General features: G+C 34.7%; 3 protein-coding genes across 3 annotated transcripts; 1 reads left to right on the forward strand and 2 right to left on the reverse strand.

The window, feature by feature from the left end:
* Positions 1-2,259: 2,259 nt before the first annotated feature.
* On the reverse strand, positions 2,260-4,171 carry LOC103961695 (xyloglucan endotransglucosylase/hydrolase protein 2-like). The gene is made up of 4 exons (XM_009374284.2): positions 3,898-4,171; positions 3,348-3,451; positions 3,009-3,208; positions 2,260-2,886 (listed from the first exon to the last, which is right to left on the reverse strand). The coding sequence occupies exons 1-4, from the start codon at positions 4,064-4,066 to the stop codon at positions 2,472-2,474; spliced, it is 888 nt and encodes a 295-aa protein (XP_009372559.2). The 5' UTR covers positions 4,067-4,171; the 3' UTR covers positions 2,260-2,471.
* Positions 4,172-5,145: 974 nt separating this feature from the next.
* Positions 5,146-6,542, reverse strand: LOC103961689 (putative xyloglucan endotransglucosylase/hydrolase protein 1). Its single transcript, XM_048591195.1, is given in 5 exon segments — positions 5,146-5,512; positions 5,781-5,917; positions 5,919-5,971; positions 6,148-6,252; positions 6,353-6,542. Coding segments are annotated over 5 exon segments (852 nt in total).
* Positions 6,543-12,672: 6,130 nt separating this feature from the next.
* LOC103961023 (small ubiquitin-related modifier 1) lies at positions 12,673-13,659 on the forward strand. Its single transcript, XM_009373530.2, has 3 exons — positions 12,673-12,915; positions 13,183-13,332; positions 13,430-13,659. The coding sequence occupies exons 1-3, from the start codon at positions 12,805-12,807 to the stop codon at positions 13,484-13,486; spliced, it is 318 nt and encodes a 105-aa protein (XP_009371805.2). The 5' UTR covers positions 12,673-12,804; the 3' UTR covers positions 13,487-13,659.
* The last annotated feature ends 1 nt before the right edge of the window (position 13,660 follows it).

A 13,660-nucleotide genomic window follows, 5' to 3' on the forward strand; every position in this document is an offset into this window, starting at 1 on the left:
TATGCATGATAAAAAAGGCCTCAAAAATTGTAAACGAGTAATATATGTTTAATAATTAGTTCATAAGTTTGTATATATACAAACGATACTAGAGGAGGAGGAAACAAACAAATAAGATCGGGTGTACGAGTAAATGCTTTTAATTAATTAAAATGTTATATGCCCCCTTGCAAATAAGTTATGTTGTTTAGAAGCATCCTGTAATACATGTAGGTCTCACATAAATTGGTATGTTCCACCTTCGTTGAAGAGTATCAATTTTGTGTATTGGTATTAATGTTGGAGAATAGAGTATCACAATGACAAAATACAATACAACTTATACATGGTATATTCCACCCTAGACCCTCGGTCTGTTATAATAAACCCTACATCTGACCATTTAATACATGATACACATCATCAATATTCTTCCTGGTGTGCTCCTCTCCCTTCAATGGAAATTCACCATTTGTGGAAGAATCTCCAAATCTAATCAGTACGTTAAAATGATGAACAAAAACCCTGCAACCTCCGTCAAGAGGTCCTGTGCAGCGATTACAGATGTAATCCTTCTTCTTCCCCAATAATGAACAAATTATCCTTGGCTTAGAGGATATGAAGATTCCTCAAACCATAAGCCAATTTCCATCTCTTGTTAAGCCAAAAACAAGGCAAAGATCGGTAGTGAATCTCGTGATGGAGGAGAAATTAAGACCATGACAAACTGAGAAAGACGCACCAATGCAAAAACTGACGAAGACGCCCAAACCCTGACGGCAACAGTTAAACGTGGAAATCATTTTGCTTCTAGAAGAAAAAAAAAACTAAACATAATTATTGCTGATGTGTTATATTTTAAATCGTTAGATTACTAATTACCGGCTTGGATGCTGTGAAATACGGTTGAATGCACAAAGTCTAAATGTAAAGACTCAATTTTCGTCCCAAAAAAATGTAGAGACTTGGAATCTATTCAGGTTAGCTTTGAGTAAAGTTTGACGTCCGAAATAATTAAAGAGGACCAAATATTGTTGTATCAAAACAACAGAAAAAGTATAAGCTTGCAAAGCAAGCCAGGGTGCGTACGCTCATGCATAGTTTGACCAAATTATGTAGTTATAATTTTTGTCACGTGACAATGTTGAGTGACAAAATAATGCAATCCAAAATAGCCTAAATATTGAAATTTAGCGAAGCGTCTCGCTATGAGAATCTAGCTTCGCTAACGCTCGGCTAAGTCTTGAACCTTCGCGCTGACCGTTCGCTTTCTCAGTAGCAAAAGCGCTTCTCTTTGCCCCTTAAGTAGAAGGACAAGAAAGATCTTTTTGGTTTTATTGCTCCCTCACATCTGCGCTCGTCAAGCCAACTTTGCTTTTTGGGAGGTGAAACAGCGGTTGAAGCGGACATTTCGAAATGACAGCATCGAAGATATATTTATATATACACGGTCACGGTTATCCCGGACTGCGTTCCGGAAAAAGTGGCCCGCTTGAAAGAAAGGGCGGGCACTCTCGTGTTTCAACCCCACTATATACTAACAACCTCTACGATAAGCAAGTGAATGGGGAGATTTCTTGTGTGTGTGTGTGTCTACATATATATATATATATATATATATATATATATATATACACACACACATATATATATATATATATATCTTTTAACAATATTATTTTGTTACTCAATAGCAAGAACAATCTTGTACAAGTTTTTATCGAAGTTTTTGGTCGTTGCATAAGAGGGTTTTCGTACAAAAAAGGGTCTGACGTCACAACTTATTGCGTTTTGGCTGTCCTACTGTTGTAATTAGGCTATAAAGGTTACTAACCCCACATTAACAACTGAACCATTTTACTTGGCATTCCTTGAAGTCTCATTTCTGAGACAATAAATAGAGAAATATATTCGTAATCATAAGAGGCATAGTAATCCTTACACCATATCTGAACAAAAAGCCTAATCCTTCCTTAGTTAACTAGTTTGTGTTCTGTTAAAAATAAAAAAAAATAAAAAAGAAAAAACTAGTTTGCGCATGTTTGTCTTAAACTCTTTTGACAAACGATATGGATAGTTACAAGGATACTTAATTATCCCGTTGATCATTTGTAAAAAAATAAATAAATAAATAAAGAAAAACAATAGAAGACAAATTAAAAAACTGATAAAAGAAGGCTTTTTGTTTCAACAAAAAACTAGCTCTCTGTAATTCATGTTCAGCAGATGAATGTACTTTGTTATTCAAGTCATCAAATTGCAATGGCATAGCGGCCTAAGTATGATAAAATTAATTAATTAGTCAATTAGTCATGCATCACATACATATAAAAATTTCTAACCATCCTATTTAACAAGTACAATGCAAATGTTCTTCAGAAAATACCAATAAATTTCATCTGAGATAATTACAGCACCAATTGGTACTTTATTAAAAGTATTATTTCTCCCTTTATTCTTTTGGTAAATTGTTTCCCTTGTTTATTTGTATTCTAATATTTCTGACCATTATGTAGCTGACCATTTTTCTGAATAACGCACTCTCGGGGAAGCCCGGAAGGGTACTTAGCCTTGTCATCACAGTAGTCGTAGTTCATGTATTTCTTTCTCACATTCTCGTATGCCTTCTGTTGGGTAGAATTTAGGTTCCAATACTCCATGTTGTTCCACCAATGATTGGAGCTATAACATTCTTCAACATCGGAGTTCTGTGCTGAGCACCCACTTATGTCAAATCCTTGGTAGTGAGCTACAAATGGTGCGTAAGTCCAATTTATCTTATGCCCGAAAGTTGCCCAATCTGCAGTCCACAAGGCTGCTTCGATTCGCATTGGCTGCGTCGGGTACGGAACTCCATAGTTTGTGTAATTATTGAAAACCCTAATTGGGGTGTCATCGATGAAAAATCTGCAAATAAAGAGGAGACTGTAAATTTGGACCTCAAGTTTACATGATCGATAAGTGAAGAATAGTCTAACAAGAGAACGATATATTTCATGGTATTGGAGAGATGGGAGATTGATTCTTACACAACATGATGAGGGTTCCAAAAAATTTTGTAATCGTGGAAATTTCCTGCTGGGTCAAACCATAGGTTAATCCTTTGCTCTCTGTTCCCCACACCATTTACAAACACATTTGTTTGCAATGTGATTTGCTGGCCTTCTATGTTACCCAAGAACTCAAAGTCCAGTTCATCATGCTGACTAGCGCTAGCCTTTGACATTAGCTGCATGTGTGTATGCATAAACATAGGTATGCATATTAATTTAAGAAAATTAGATTCCATGGCAACAAGAGGATACATTAAAAAAAAAGAAAACAAATCTATATTATTATAAAGAGAATTATGGAAAAATATATCTCACATAAAAACTTGTGACAACTCCTGCAGTATTATTGTTCTCTGGTATCTTCATCCTCATATGGAAGAACCCAGAACTGTAGTTTAGGTACGAAGCAAATTTACACCCTGCAATGACCAAGTAGCTATTCAAATATTAGAAAAGAGGAAAGAGCTCATAAAGCCAAACGTAACTAATCGAAAACACTAATTGCTTTTTTTCTTTTTTCTTTTTTTGTTACCAGCTCTTTTATATATATGTTTTTTATAGCATGAAAGACTCACAAGTAAGAAGACTTACAAAATCCTTGGTCATCTCATATGTTTTCTAATTTCCTAGAAGTACATTCCATAACATCTATGGTTTGTTGGACATATTTTTCAAAAAATCATGCAAAATAGAGACCAAATTATGTCACACAGGTCGATATATATACCTATAGGGCACATGCCATTTACTTGATAGAAAGAAACGTGATAATCATCACAACTATCAAAATGCAAATATTAAAAGATAGTTAATCATGAAATATCATTAGCACATCTAACAAAAATAAGAAGATGAAGATGATAACCGGAACGATTATCCAACGTAAGCTGGAGTTCGCTCCCTTGATTCAGAGACAATATGTGATCATTTCCCCATATGAACTCATAATTTTTATCGAAAGCAATGTCATCATTTTCAGCTGCAAATATCCCACCAAGTAGAAATAAAAACACAGAGATCACTGAAAAAGCCATTAGTTATAAGCTAAACCTGTAGAGGGAGATTGCTATCAGATTTTAGGTTGTTCTGGTGCCTGTGTGGTTATGGTGGTGCAAGCAATATATATATATAGATGATGATTTGAGGCGTTGAAGTTTTTCCTAACAACACAAAAAACCCAAAAACGAGTGTGAGTCATATATCATGATCGAGAGCCTTCACCAACTTTGTTACTTGTTACTTGCATGCTTTTGACTTCACCTATTGGTGTTACTAGGCTAAAAGGCCATGGCCCCACTTCTCATTTCAACTTTTGAAGAGATCTTTTAGTGTGCCAGGAATATAACTCATTCTAACTTTTGGACCGTCTGATTTGGAGTTGATTATCTTTTGGTATATTTTGCTAAAAACAAATTAATCCCAACAATCTAATCTGGAGTCTGTGACTTCTGTTGCAGCAAAGCGTCATCAGCTACGATTGAATGACTTTTCATTTTCACCTTTTTATTTATTTTTAATTCAATGCGTCATTCAATCTTAAATCTCAAAACCACTAATTTTGATGGCTAAGTTAAATGGGAAGAATACCGTGTAGTAGGTGTTGGTTCACTCTCCCTGGTATGAACAAAAGGAATATAGATAATGTGAAAGGTAGCTTTTTTAGACTGGCGTTGAAATTACTTCGATCCCTTAAAGCTCTATGTCTAGGTAGAAACCTAAATGAAAGAAAATTGCCAAAAGGTAAAAAGGGGAATATATTTGAGTACCACAACTTATGCAGCAAGCTAGTCATAGAATGGTCATCTCTCATTAATTAGTAAAATGTTAATTTTATCTTTAATACTTATTATCTACACTATGAAATAGGACAGTGAACTAAGCTTACAATGAGCAGTCATAATAATTATATGCATTGTTTACCACTTTTGTATTCACATTGGCCGCCATAAGAATATTGCAAACAAGAATATGAATTTTTCTCTAATAATTTTAATATTAAATAAGTATCGAATTCGGATTAGATCATATTTTTATTGTATTGAATTGAATTTGTAGCCAGTATTACACACTAGAATAATATTGAAAATAAAAAGATAGACAATTTACAGCTTAATTATTTCACTTGGCATTCCTTGAATTTTTCTCTTCTGAGAGAACAATAATCATAAAACAGATATTTCTGAGTCACATTCTCATAAGATCTTTGCTGCTCTGCGGTCAGATCCAAATAATCTTTGTCGTTCCACCAATAGTTATGGGATTGAGAAGAGCATTTGGCTCCAAATTGGCATCCATTTATATTAAATTTTTGATAATGTGCTTGGAAAGGTGACTGAGACCAATTTACTTTTCTGCCATTTGATGCCCAAGATTCTCCATTCCATATGCTTCCTTCCACAAACATCTTCAGTTCAGGGTACCTTGCTCCCAACATTGTATTGTTCTTGAACACTCTAATTGGGATGTTATCCACAAAAAACCTAGAATAAAAGCATGTACGAACTATATCAATAAAACTAATCATACCACATCTCTCACTTATTAACATGCTTCACAAACTATATGTAAATTTCACATCTTTTAAAATGTCGGTCAACAAATTAATAAATCTAGCATGCGCGTTTTAGTGTTTACTCTTATTACGCTATCTATTTTCCGAAAAAGTAAACAAAGAATATACATTAAGATATAACAATTAAGGAACAATAAAGAAAGCTACAGTCTTTTGTAGTTTCTGAGTTTGCTTACACTACTTGGCTATAGTTCCATAGGATTCCATAATTATGAAAATCCTCGGTGGGATCAAACCAAAGATGAAGCCTCTGCTCTCTCTCCCCATTGTCATTTGCAAAAATATTTGTTTGTAAGGTATAATTTGGCCCATCGATCGGTACCCAAGAACTCGAAGTCTAGCTCGTCATGGTTTCCAGGCTTATTATCTGGATGTGAAGTTAATCGTCAAAATAATGCATGCAAGAAGTTAATGCATAGTTTTATGCATGCAACAAATTAAGGAACTTTGATATTAAACCCTAGCTAGGGGGTAGTTGGTGGGCAACTTGCAAAGTTTGTTTGATTTCCAATCACCTTCAAAAGGTAACGTCATACGATATGCTTACATAAAATGTTGTGACAACTCCAGGAGAATGGCTTGATGGCAATTTCAGCTTCATTTCAAAGAAACCCGAACCATATCCGTTCTTGGAATTAAATCCAGATCCTAGCATGCATTAATATGATACATAAGATTACAATTACCCAACCATGAAAAAGGAGATAATATTTACCCTAAGTGTGAGGAAATTAGATAGAATTAGAACCTGTAGTTTGGTCCAAAGAAAGCTGAACATCTCTTCCTTGGTTTAGTTTCAAGAAATGATCATTTCCATATCTGACGACGTAGTTTTGGTCAAAACTAACGTCGTCCTCAGCTGCTTCGCCTACATCATGCTTTCTAACAACTAGTACAACTAGTACTAGCAAAAATAGCAGAGAATACCAGGTTATCATGAATACTGATCAAGAAAAATGTTGTAATTAAGCAAAGATATTAAAGAAGTTGCTAGCTAGCTAGGGTTCTGTTTCATACAAGCTCTAATGAAAACTCTATATAGTTTTATTTGTAATAAAACAGATTGTTTAAGAGCTTCGATCGATATTTGCAATGTGTGGCCTCTTATTTCATAACAAGCTTTTGAAATGTTTAATTTAGATTGGAGATAAAATTTTCTAGCTCCAGTCGATGTTAATTATGTTTAATTAACATATGCCGTAGAATATATAATTAGGGTTAACTAGAGACACCTAGACCAACCATGTCAAAGAGAAGAGGGAGGCTGCAGGCGATCACACAAAACAGAAGCATCCACAACCACAGGTGGCACTGGCAGGCGTACGTTTTTATATTTATCGTTTTTAACAAACCACTACTACAAAAGGGGATATTACTGTGAGAGTAAAAATGACAAGAAACACTACTTACTATCAAATTATTGGTAAAAATCCGACATTAAATCGTGCAATGTCGGATAGAGAAACCGACACCAATGCTACCGTCACAAAAAGGGTATTTACATCGCTTAGGCCCCTTAATCCGCCACCATAAAGTAAAGTAATATAAAATAAAAAGGAACAAAGGCGTCGCTTAAAACTAACATATAGGTACTAATGTCGCTTATAAGCGACATAGAAAGGAACAAAGGCATCGCTCCAATCCGACATTAAGTAACAAATAAACAATTAAAATATCACAGTTACTGTTGCTTCCAACCGACATTACCTAACATCTCGTTAAAACTGGCAAAGGTGATGACGTCGCTGATAAGTGACACTAGATATATTAAAAATAAAAAATAATAATAAATCTTCCTCAGGGTCCGCCAACCGTTTAGCATTAGCTTCATCATTCCTTCTCAATTCATTGTTCTCAGTCATCAACACTACTACTGAACTCCTGGATGATCTTCTGGAAGAATTATTTTGCACCAGTTGTGTGGTTCATTGTTTTCAACCGCCTATTATGCTTATTTTTTGCAGCAATCAGCCCACTGTCGAGGATCCACATTAGGAGGTGTGTTCTCGTGCTCCTCGACCGGTTTATCAGTATAATGTTTTTTTTTTTTTTTCGCCATATCATCTTCTTGAAAAATAATAGTTTCCTATACTCACCAAAAAAATCAAGCAAATTAATTATTACTATAAACATTGACTTATTATACTTTCTTCAAGTAACAAAAAATATTTATACCTTTATTCTATTCCAGCTTCCTTGTGGTCTTCCTTGATCATGCACCAATCTCTCACCAACGGAATATTTCTATAATCTCTAATCTCCGCCGCTACATGTTTTGAAAAAGCACTAGAATTTTCACTAATGCATTTTCCAGACACATCAAAAGAACAAGGTTGTTCCTTCCAGTTGGGAATTGAGGGTCCCCGTCCTCGTTGAGTTGTTCCTTATCAATACAGAAAAAAAGAATTAAAAACCAAGGACCAAAAAACAATTTTCAATTTGGGCATCATACTAGTTAGACTACAAAACAAAAAACTGAAACTAATAACCATAATAAATTAAAAATGGACCACCTTCGACTTCTTCCTCTTTGAATTGGATTTCGTCAACATGCACATCTTCAAAATGATCCAACCGTCAAACTTGTTTGTATATGCTTCAAGATCGCATACGCCAAAAATTGCAAAAAAAAAAAAAAAAAAAAAAAAAACATTCAGAGATCAAGTAATGGGACAAAACTTTTCGACGGTTATAAAATGTAAAATCACGATTTAACGGTTATTTTAATTCCGATTTTGATTATTTTTTATAGCTACACTCCTTGATCCTATATAAATACAATGAATGAATTCGATATTCAATTTAAAATATTTACATTAGAAGATACCACAAAATCTTATGTTATAATTGATGAAAGTATAAATAAAGTCTAAGTGTTAGTGAATCTATCGTTTTGATGGGATATGCATTCTACGAAACTAATTTCAATGATCCAACCGTCAAACTTATTTGTATATACTTCGAGATCGCATATGCCAAAAATTGCAAAAAAAAAAAAAAAAAAAACATTCAGAGATTAAGTAACGGAACAAAACTTTTCAACGGTTATCAACAAAAAATCACGATTTAACGGTTATTTTAACTCTGATTTTGATGATTTTTTACAGCTACACTCCTTGACCCTATATGAATACAATGAATGAACTCAATCTTCAATTTAAAATATTTACACTAGTGGATACCACAAAATCTTATGTTAATACTTAATGAAAGTATGAATAAACTCTTAAGTGTTAGTGAATCTATTGTTTTGATGGCAAACGCATTCTACGAAATTAGTTTCAACGATCTAACCGTCAAATATATTTGTATATACTTCGAGATCGCATACACCAAAAATTTCAAAAAACAAACATTCAGAGATCAAGTAACGAGACAAAACTTTTCGACGGTTATAAACAAAAATCACGATTTAACGGTTATTTTAACTCATATTTTGATGATTTTTTTACAGCTACACTCTTTGATCCTATTTGAATACAATGAACTAATTTGATCATCAATTTAAAATATTTACACAAGTGGATACCACAAATTCTTATATCATGATGATCGATGAAAATTGAGGATTTTGTAGACGGAATAACATGCAAGCTTTGAGTTCCATTGGCAAGGTTTAAACTTTTGAGAAAGGCTTCACAACCTTGAAAACAAAAACTCTTTCATTTTGCATGTCCTTGCACATTTAATATTTTGTAATAGACTAGTAGTGTATGGATGTTTGTTTATTAGCCTCTTATTTTCGAGTGTAGATGTAGTACTTAAACGACAAATGTGTTTTACTGTTTTGAAGTAATATTTATTTGGCAATGTGTGGTATGTGCAAATTTAAGAATTTTTTTTAATGGGTCGTAACGGGTGACACGACACGACCCATTAAGATAACAGGTGTTACACGAATACGATAGACACGACCCATTTGCCAGGCCTATTCTAGAGGATATATAAAGGCCACCAATCTGTCGCCTACAACCGCACTGGGTTTCAAAATATTTTAAAAAAATTTAAATCTATGTCGGCTACAAGCGACACAGGCTTTGAAAATATTTAAAAACTTTCTCTAGTGTCGGGTATAAGCGACACCAATCTTCTTTTAACCGACGCTAACTTTATGTCGATTACAAACGACACCGGGTTTCAAAATATTTAATAAAAATTAAAACTCATGTCGACTACAACCGACACTGGCTTTGAAAATATTTAAAAACTATCATTAGTGTCGAAAAAAAGTGACACCAGTCTTCTTTTAACCGACGCTGAAATTATGTCAGTTAAAAGTGACACCACTATTAAAAAAATATTAAAATCTATGTCGGTTATAAGCAACATTAATAGTTTATGTTGGTTATAAGCGACAATGATTCCGACACCATGTAAAGTAGGTGTCGTAATGTCTTAAGCGCCACTATGTTTTATAAAAACGACACTAGCCACCGACACAATTAAGACCCTTTTGTAGTAGTGAACAAATATATGTGTTTGCAAATTTAGCAGCTGTCGAAGTTTTTATTTACAAAGATGATGAGGCATATATGCATTATTTGGAGCTTAGAGTCAAACATAATAACATTAAGTTGACAGTAATATATATAGATCACTTGATTCAACAATTGGATGGTTGGAGTTATTACATTATTAGTACAGGATTTGTTGTGTATCCCCACTTACCACCTATCCTACACATTTAATCAAGGTTGTCAGTGCGAAACTACAATAGAAGTCCATAGGGTCTTACCGTTGGTACTCCGCATCTTCACAGAGAATTCAATTCCTTACACATATATTACATATATATAAATATGTGTAATGGAAAGTGTTATTAGCACTCCAAAAATCTCATTCTACACTTCTCACAAGTGTATTTTTCTTTTCAAATATAGAAAGTTTGGAGTGTAGAATGAAATTTTTGAAGTGCCAATAACAATTCCCATGTGTAATATATATATATATATATATGTGTGTGTGTGTGTGTGTGTGTGTGTCTAGTTAAACTAGTTGCACGTCCAAGCTGAAAGGCTATCCACTAATTAGAATTCAAGTGCTGAAAGAAACACACCCCATTTCAGAGTTTGCGAACAAATTTCAAACTTCAAAAACATGAAAACAAAAGAATGGCTTAATAATAAAAAAAGAATGTGAAATACAAAGTGACAGTCCAAAGGAAAAGGTTATTCGGTTTAAAGAAGGGTATTAATGTGTTGGGAAAAAAAAAAAGGTAGTAATGTGACAACCGGATGTTCAAGTGATAAATTGATAAATAAGAAAAAAGCAAATTTAAGTTGGGTAATGTGTATCAAAACAATCCAATTAATTAGGGTCGGGCCAAAAGCTAATTAAAAATTTCAGTAATTTCATCCATCAAGATACGATCTCTAAACAATCATCCATATAGTTTAATCTTGTCCAAAAAATACTCTAGCAAGAAATTTTTGAGGTGCAAGTTGCCATATCGCCTCATACATTTGCCTGAGACACAAAAACATTCTATGTGAACCAACACTCCCTAGATTTCAAGCTCACCCAATTCCTCATGGTTCTACTTCTATCCACTATACAGGGTTTGGCCCGACATTAAATGTTTTAGGCGTGCACGGGAGAATTTCTTCAAAACCAACCCGCACAATCATAGTTTGGTTGACTTTATACTTAATTAGCATATAGACACACAAAATGTGTAAGAAAATTTTTAATTTTAATTTTTAAAATAGAAGGAGAGAGGAAAAAAGTGATAGAGAATGTGAGAGTGAGAAGTTTTATTTTATTTTATTTATTTATTTATAATTAATTAGAGATATGTTAGAATTACATGTATGTGAGGTTTTGAAAGAAAAAACGCAAAGTTTGGTTGTGTGAAATTACATTTCTTTCCCATTTTTCTTATTCATGTTCTGTTTTAATTAGAAAGTTAAACTGGTAATTTTATAAAATTTTAATGGATAAATTACACTTTCATACATCAGGTTTGAGGTCTATTTCAATTTCTTACATCTTCAAAACATTTCACTTTCATACCTTAAGTACTATTTTATTTCAAAATAATACATCTGTTACATTTTTCATCCACTGATCCGTTAAATGCTCACGTGGCTGCCACATATATGTCACATGGCTGCCAAATGTCTGCACGTGACAAATAGAATAATTTTAAAAAACCTGAATTTTTTCAAAAAAAAAAAACAACCCACATCTGCAAGAAGAAGAAGAAGAAGAAGAAGAAGAGGGAGTAAGGGAGATGGGTCTGGGTGGGTGGGGAGATGGGTCGGGGTGGGTGGGGGGACGGGAGGAGGGTCGCCGGGCTGGGGGAAGGGGGACGAGAGAAGGGTCGCGGGGGGTAGGGGAGGCGGAAGGAGGGTTGCTGGGGGGAGGGGGGTTCTGGGAATTTGAAACCCTTTTCTTCTTCTTCTGGGTTGCCCCCGCGCGTGCGGGTTGGGGTGGGGTGGGGAGGTGGGTTGGAGATGGACAATTTTTTTTTTTCCTTTCTTCCTCCCTTTTCTTCTTCCTCTTCTCCTTGCAGAAATGGGTTTCAATTTTTTGTTTGAGAAAATTTTTAAAAAATTATTTTATTTGCCACGTGGCAGACATTTTGCAGCCACGTTAGCATTTAATGCATTAATAGATGGAAAATGTAACAGATATATTATTTTGAAATAAAATAGTACTTAAGTATGAAAGTGAAATGTTTTAAAGATGTTGTAATGAATTAAAATAGATCCCAAATTTGAAGTATGAAAGTATAATTTACTCAATTTTAATTGGCAATAAGTGTTTTATTAATTAGTAAAGATAAATGAATGAGATTTACAAAGAATCAAATCCAATCAGAACTTCCCAAAACTTCTGTTTAATGGAAAGTACACATCACCATTCTCCATAAAGAGGGACGAAAAAGCATGAAAATGACTCTTGAATCCAATCCTACTGCAAAAGTCCTACACATGCGCAATCTCACCCGTCGGATTCCCTCTCAATAGATTTCAGCCGGCAATTGTGATTCCACATCACACAGCTTTTTACCCTTTACAGCTACAAACAACGATTCCGTCTCTCTCTCTCTCTCTCTCTTCGCTTATGTAGCGTTTATATTACGCATAGCAACTCCGCCCCTGCTCTTTAAGTTTGGAGCATCAGAGGGTTTTGTGTCTGTGTGCCAAAGAGTAATTTAGGGGTGAGAGAGAGAGGGAGAGAGAGCCGCATTGTAGGATGATGTCAGCAACAGGTGGAGGTGGCAGTGGAAGTGGTGGTGGGCGGGAGGCAGAGAAGAAACCCCTGGATCAGTCTGCTGCCCACATTAACCTCAAAGTCAAAGGGCAGGTATACATACAACATACAGCATATTCACAGAAGGAAGTTACCTATAATGGGATGTCATTGCATCAATATCTCAAGTTAATCACGCATTGTCATGCGTTAGTCATTTACTTGGAATATCGCGATGGTTACATGCCGTTGTAGGTAAGTTCTTCTCCATATTCACATGTTCGCATGTGAATATTTTCATGATTGTTACTTGTTAGTGATTTTTGAAGATTAATTTGCTAATTTTGACAATAATTCTTCCTACTATTGTTAAATTTATAGGATGGTAATGAAGTGTTTTTTAGAATTAAACATACGACCCAGCTGAAGAAGCTCATGACTGCCTACTGTGATCGGCAGTCAGTGGACCTGAACTCGGTTGCCTTCTTGTTCGATGGCCGGAGACTCCGGCCGGAGCAGACTCCAGAGGAGGTTAGATATTGAGCAGTTTCTCAATCTGAACTCAGTATTCGTTTACTTTTAATTGAGTTTGCAGCTCATATTTTCCTTTCTTTTGGTGTTTTTTTAGCTCGAGATGGAAGATGGCGATGAGATTGATGCCATGCTGCACCAAACTGGGGGGTGATCATGAAAGTTGTTGAAACCCTTTTTTTCTTATATCTTCTATATTTTGTAGAAAATTATTAAGTCTTTAAGTTTCTGTTTGTTGGTAGTAAATATGATGAAGTTGTGATGAGATGAATATTTGAAATAAACGTTTTCTCGAGGGCGAGATCGAGAGTTAATGTGTTAAACAAAG

This window comes from the organism of the source record quoted next, unplaced genomic scaffold, assembly GCF_019419815.1.
Source record: "Pyrus x bretschneideri cultivar Hongxiangsu unplaced genomic scaffold, Pyrus_bretschneideri_v1 Contig10, whole genome shotgun sequence".
Classification (NCBI taxonomy): Eukaryota; Viridiplantae; Streptophyta; class Magnoliopsida; order Rosales; family Rosaceae; genus Pyrus; species Pyrus x bretschneideri.

Bases quoted from the DNA above. Each gene is read 5' to 3' on its own strand.
- LOC103961695 (XM_009374284.2), bottom strand. From the start codon at position 4,066: ATGGCTTTTTCAGTGATCTCTGTGTTTTTATTTCTACTTGGTGGGATA. The intron at 3,452-3,897 runs GTTATCATCTTC...TGGTCATTGCAG, and splicing joins TACGTTGGATAATCGTTCCG to GGTGTAAATTTGCTTCGTAC. The intron at 2,887-3,008 runs GTAAGAATCAAT...CTTTATTTGCAG, and splicing joins TGGAACCCTCATCATGTTGT to ATTTTTCATCGATGACACCC.
- LOC103961023 (XM_009373530.2), top strand. From the start codon at position 12,805: ATGATGTCAGCAACAGGTGGAGGTGGCAGTGGAAGTGGTGGTGGGCGG. The intron at 12,916-13,182 runs GTATACATACAA...TTAAATTTATAG, and splicing joins ACCTCAAAGTCAAAGGGCAG to GATGGTAATGAAGTGTTTTT. The intron at 13,333-13,429 runs GTTAGATATTGA...GTGTTTTTTTAG, and splicing joins CGGAGCAGACTCCAGAGGAG to CTCGAGATGGAAGATGGCGA.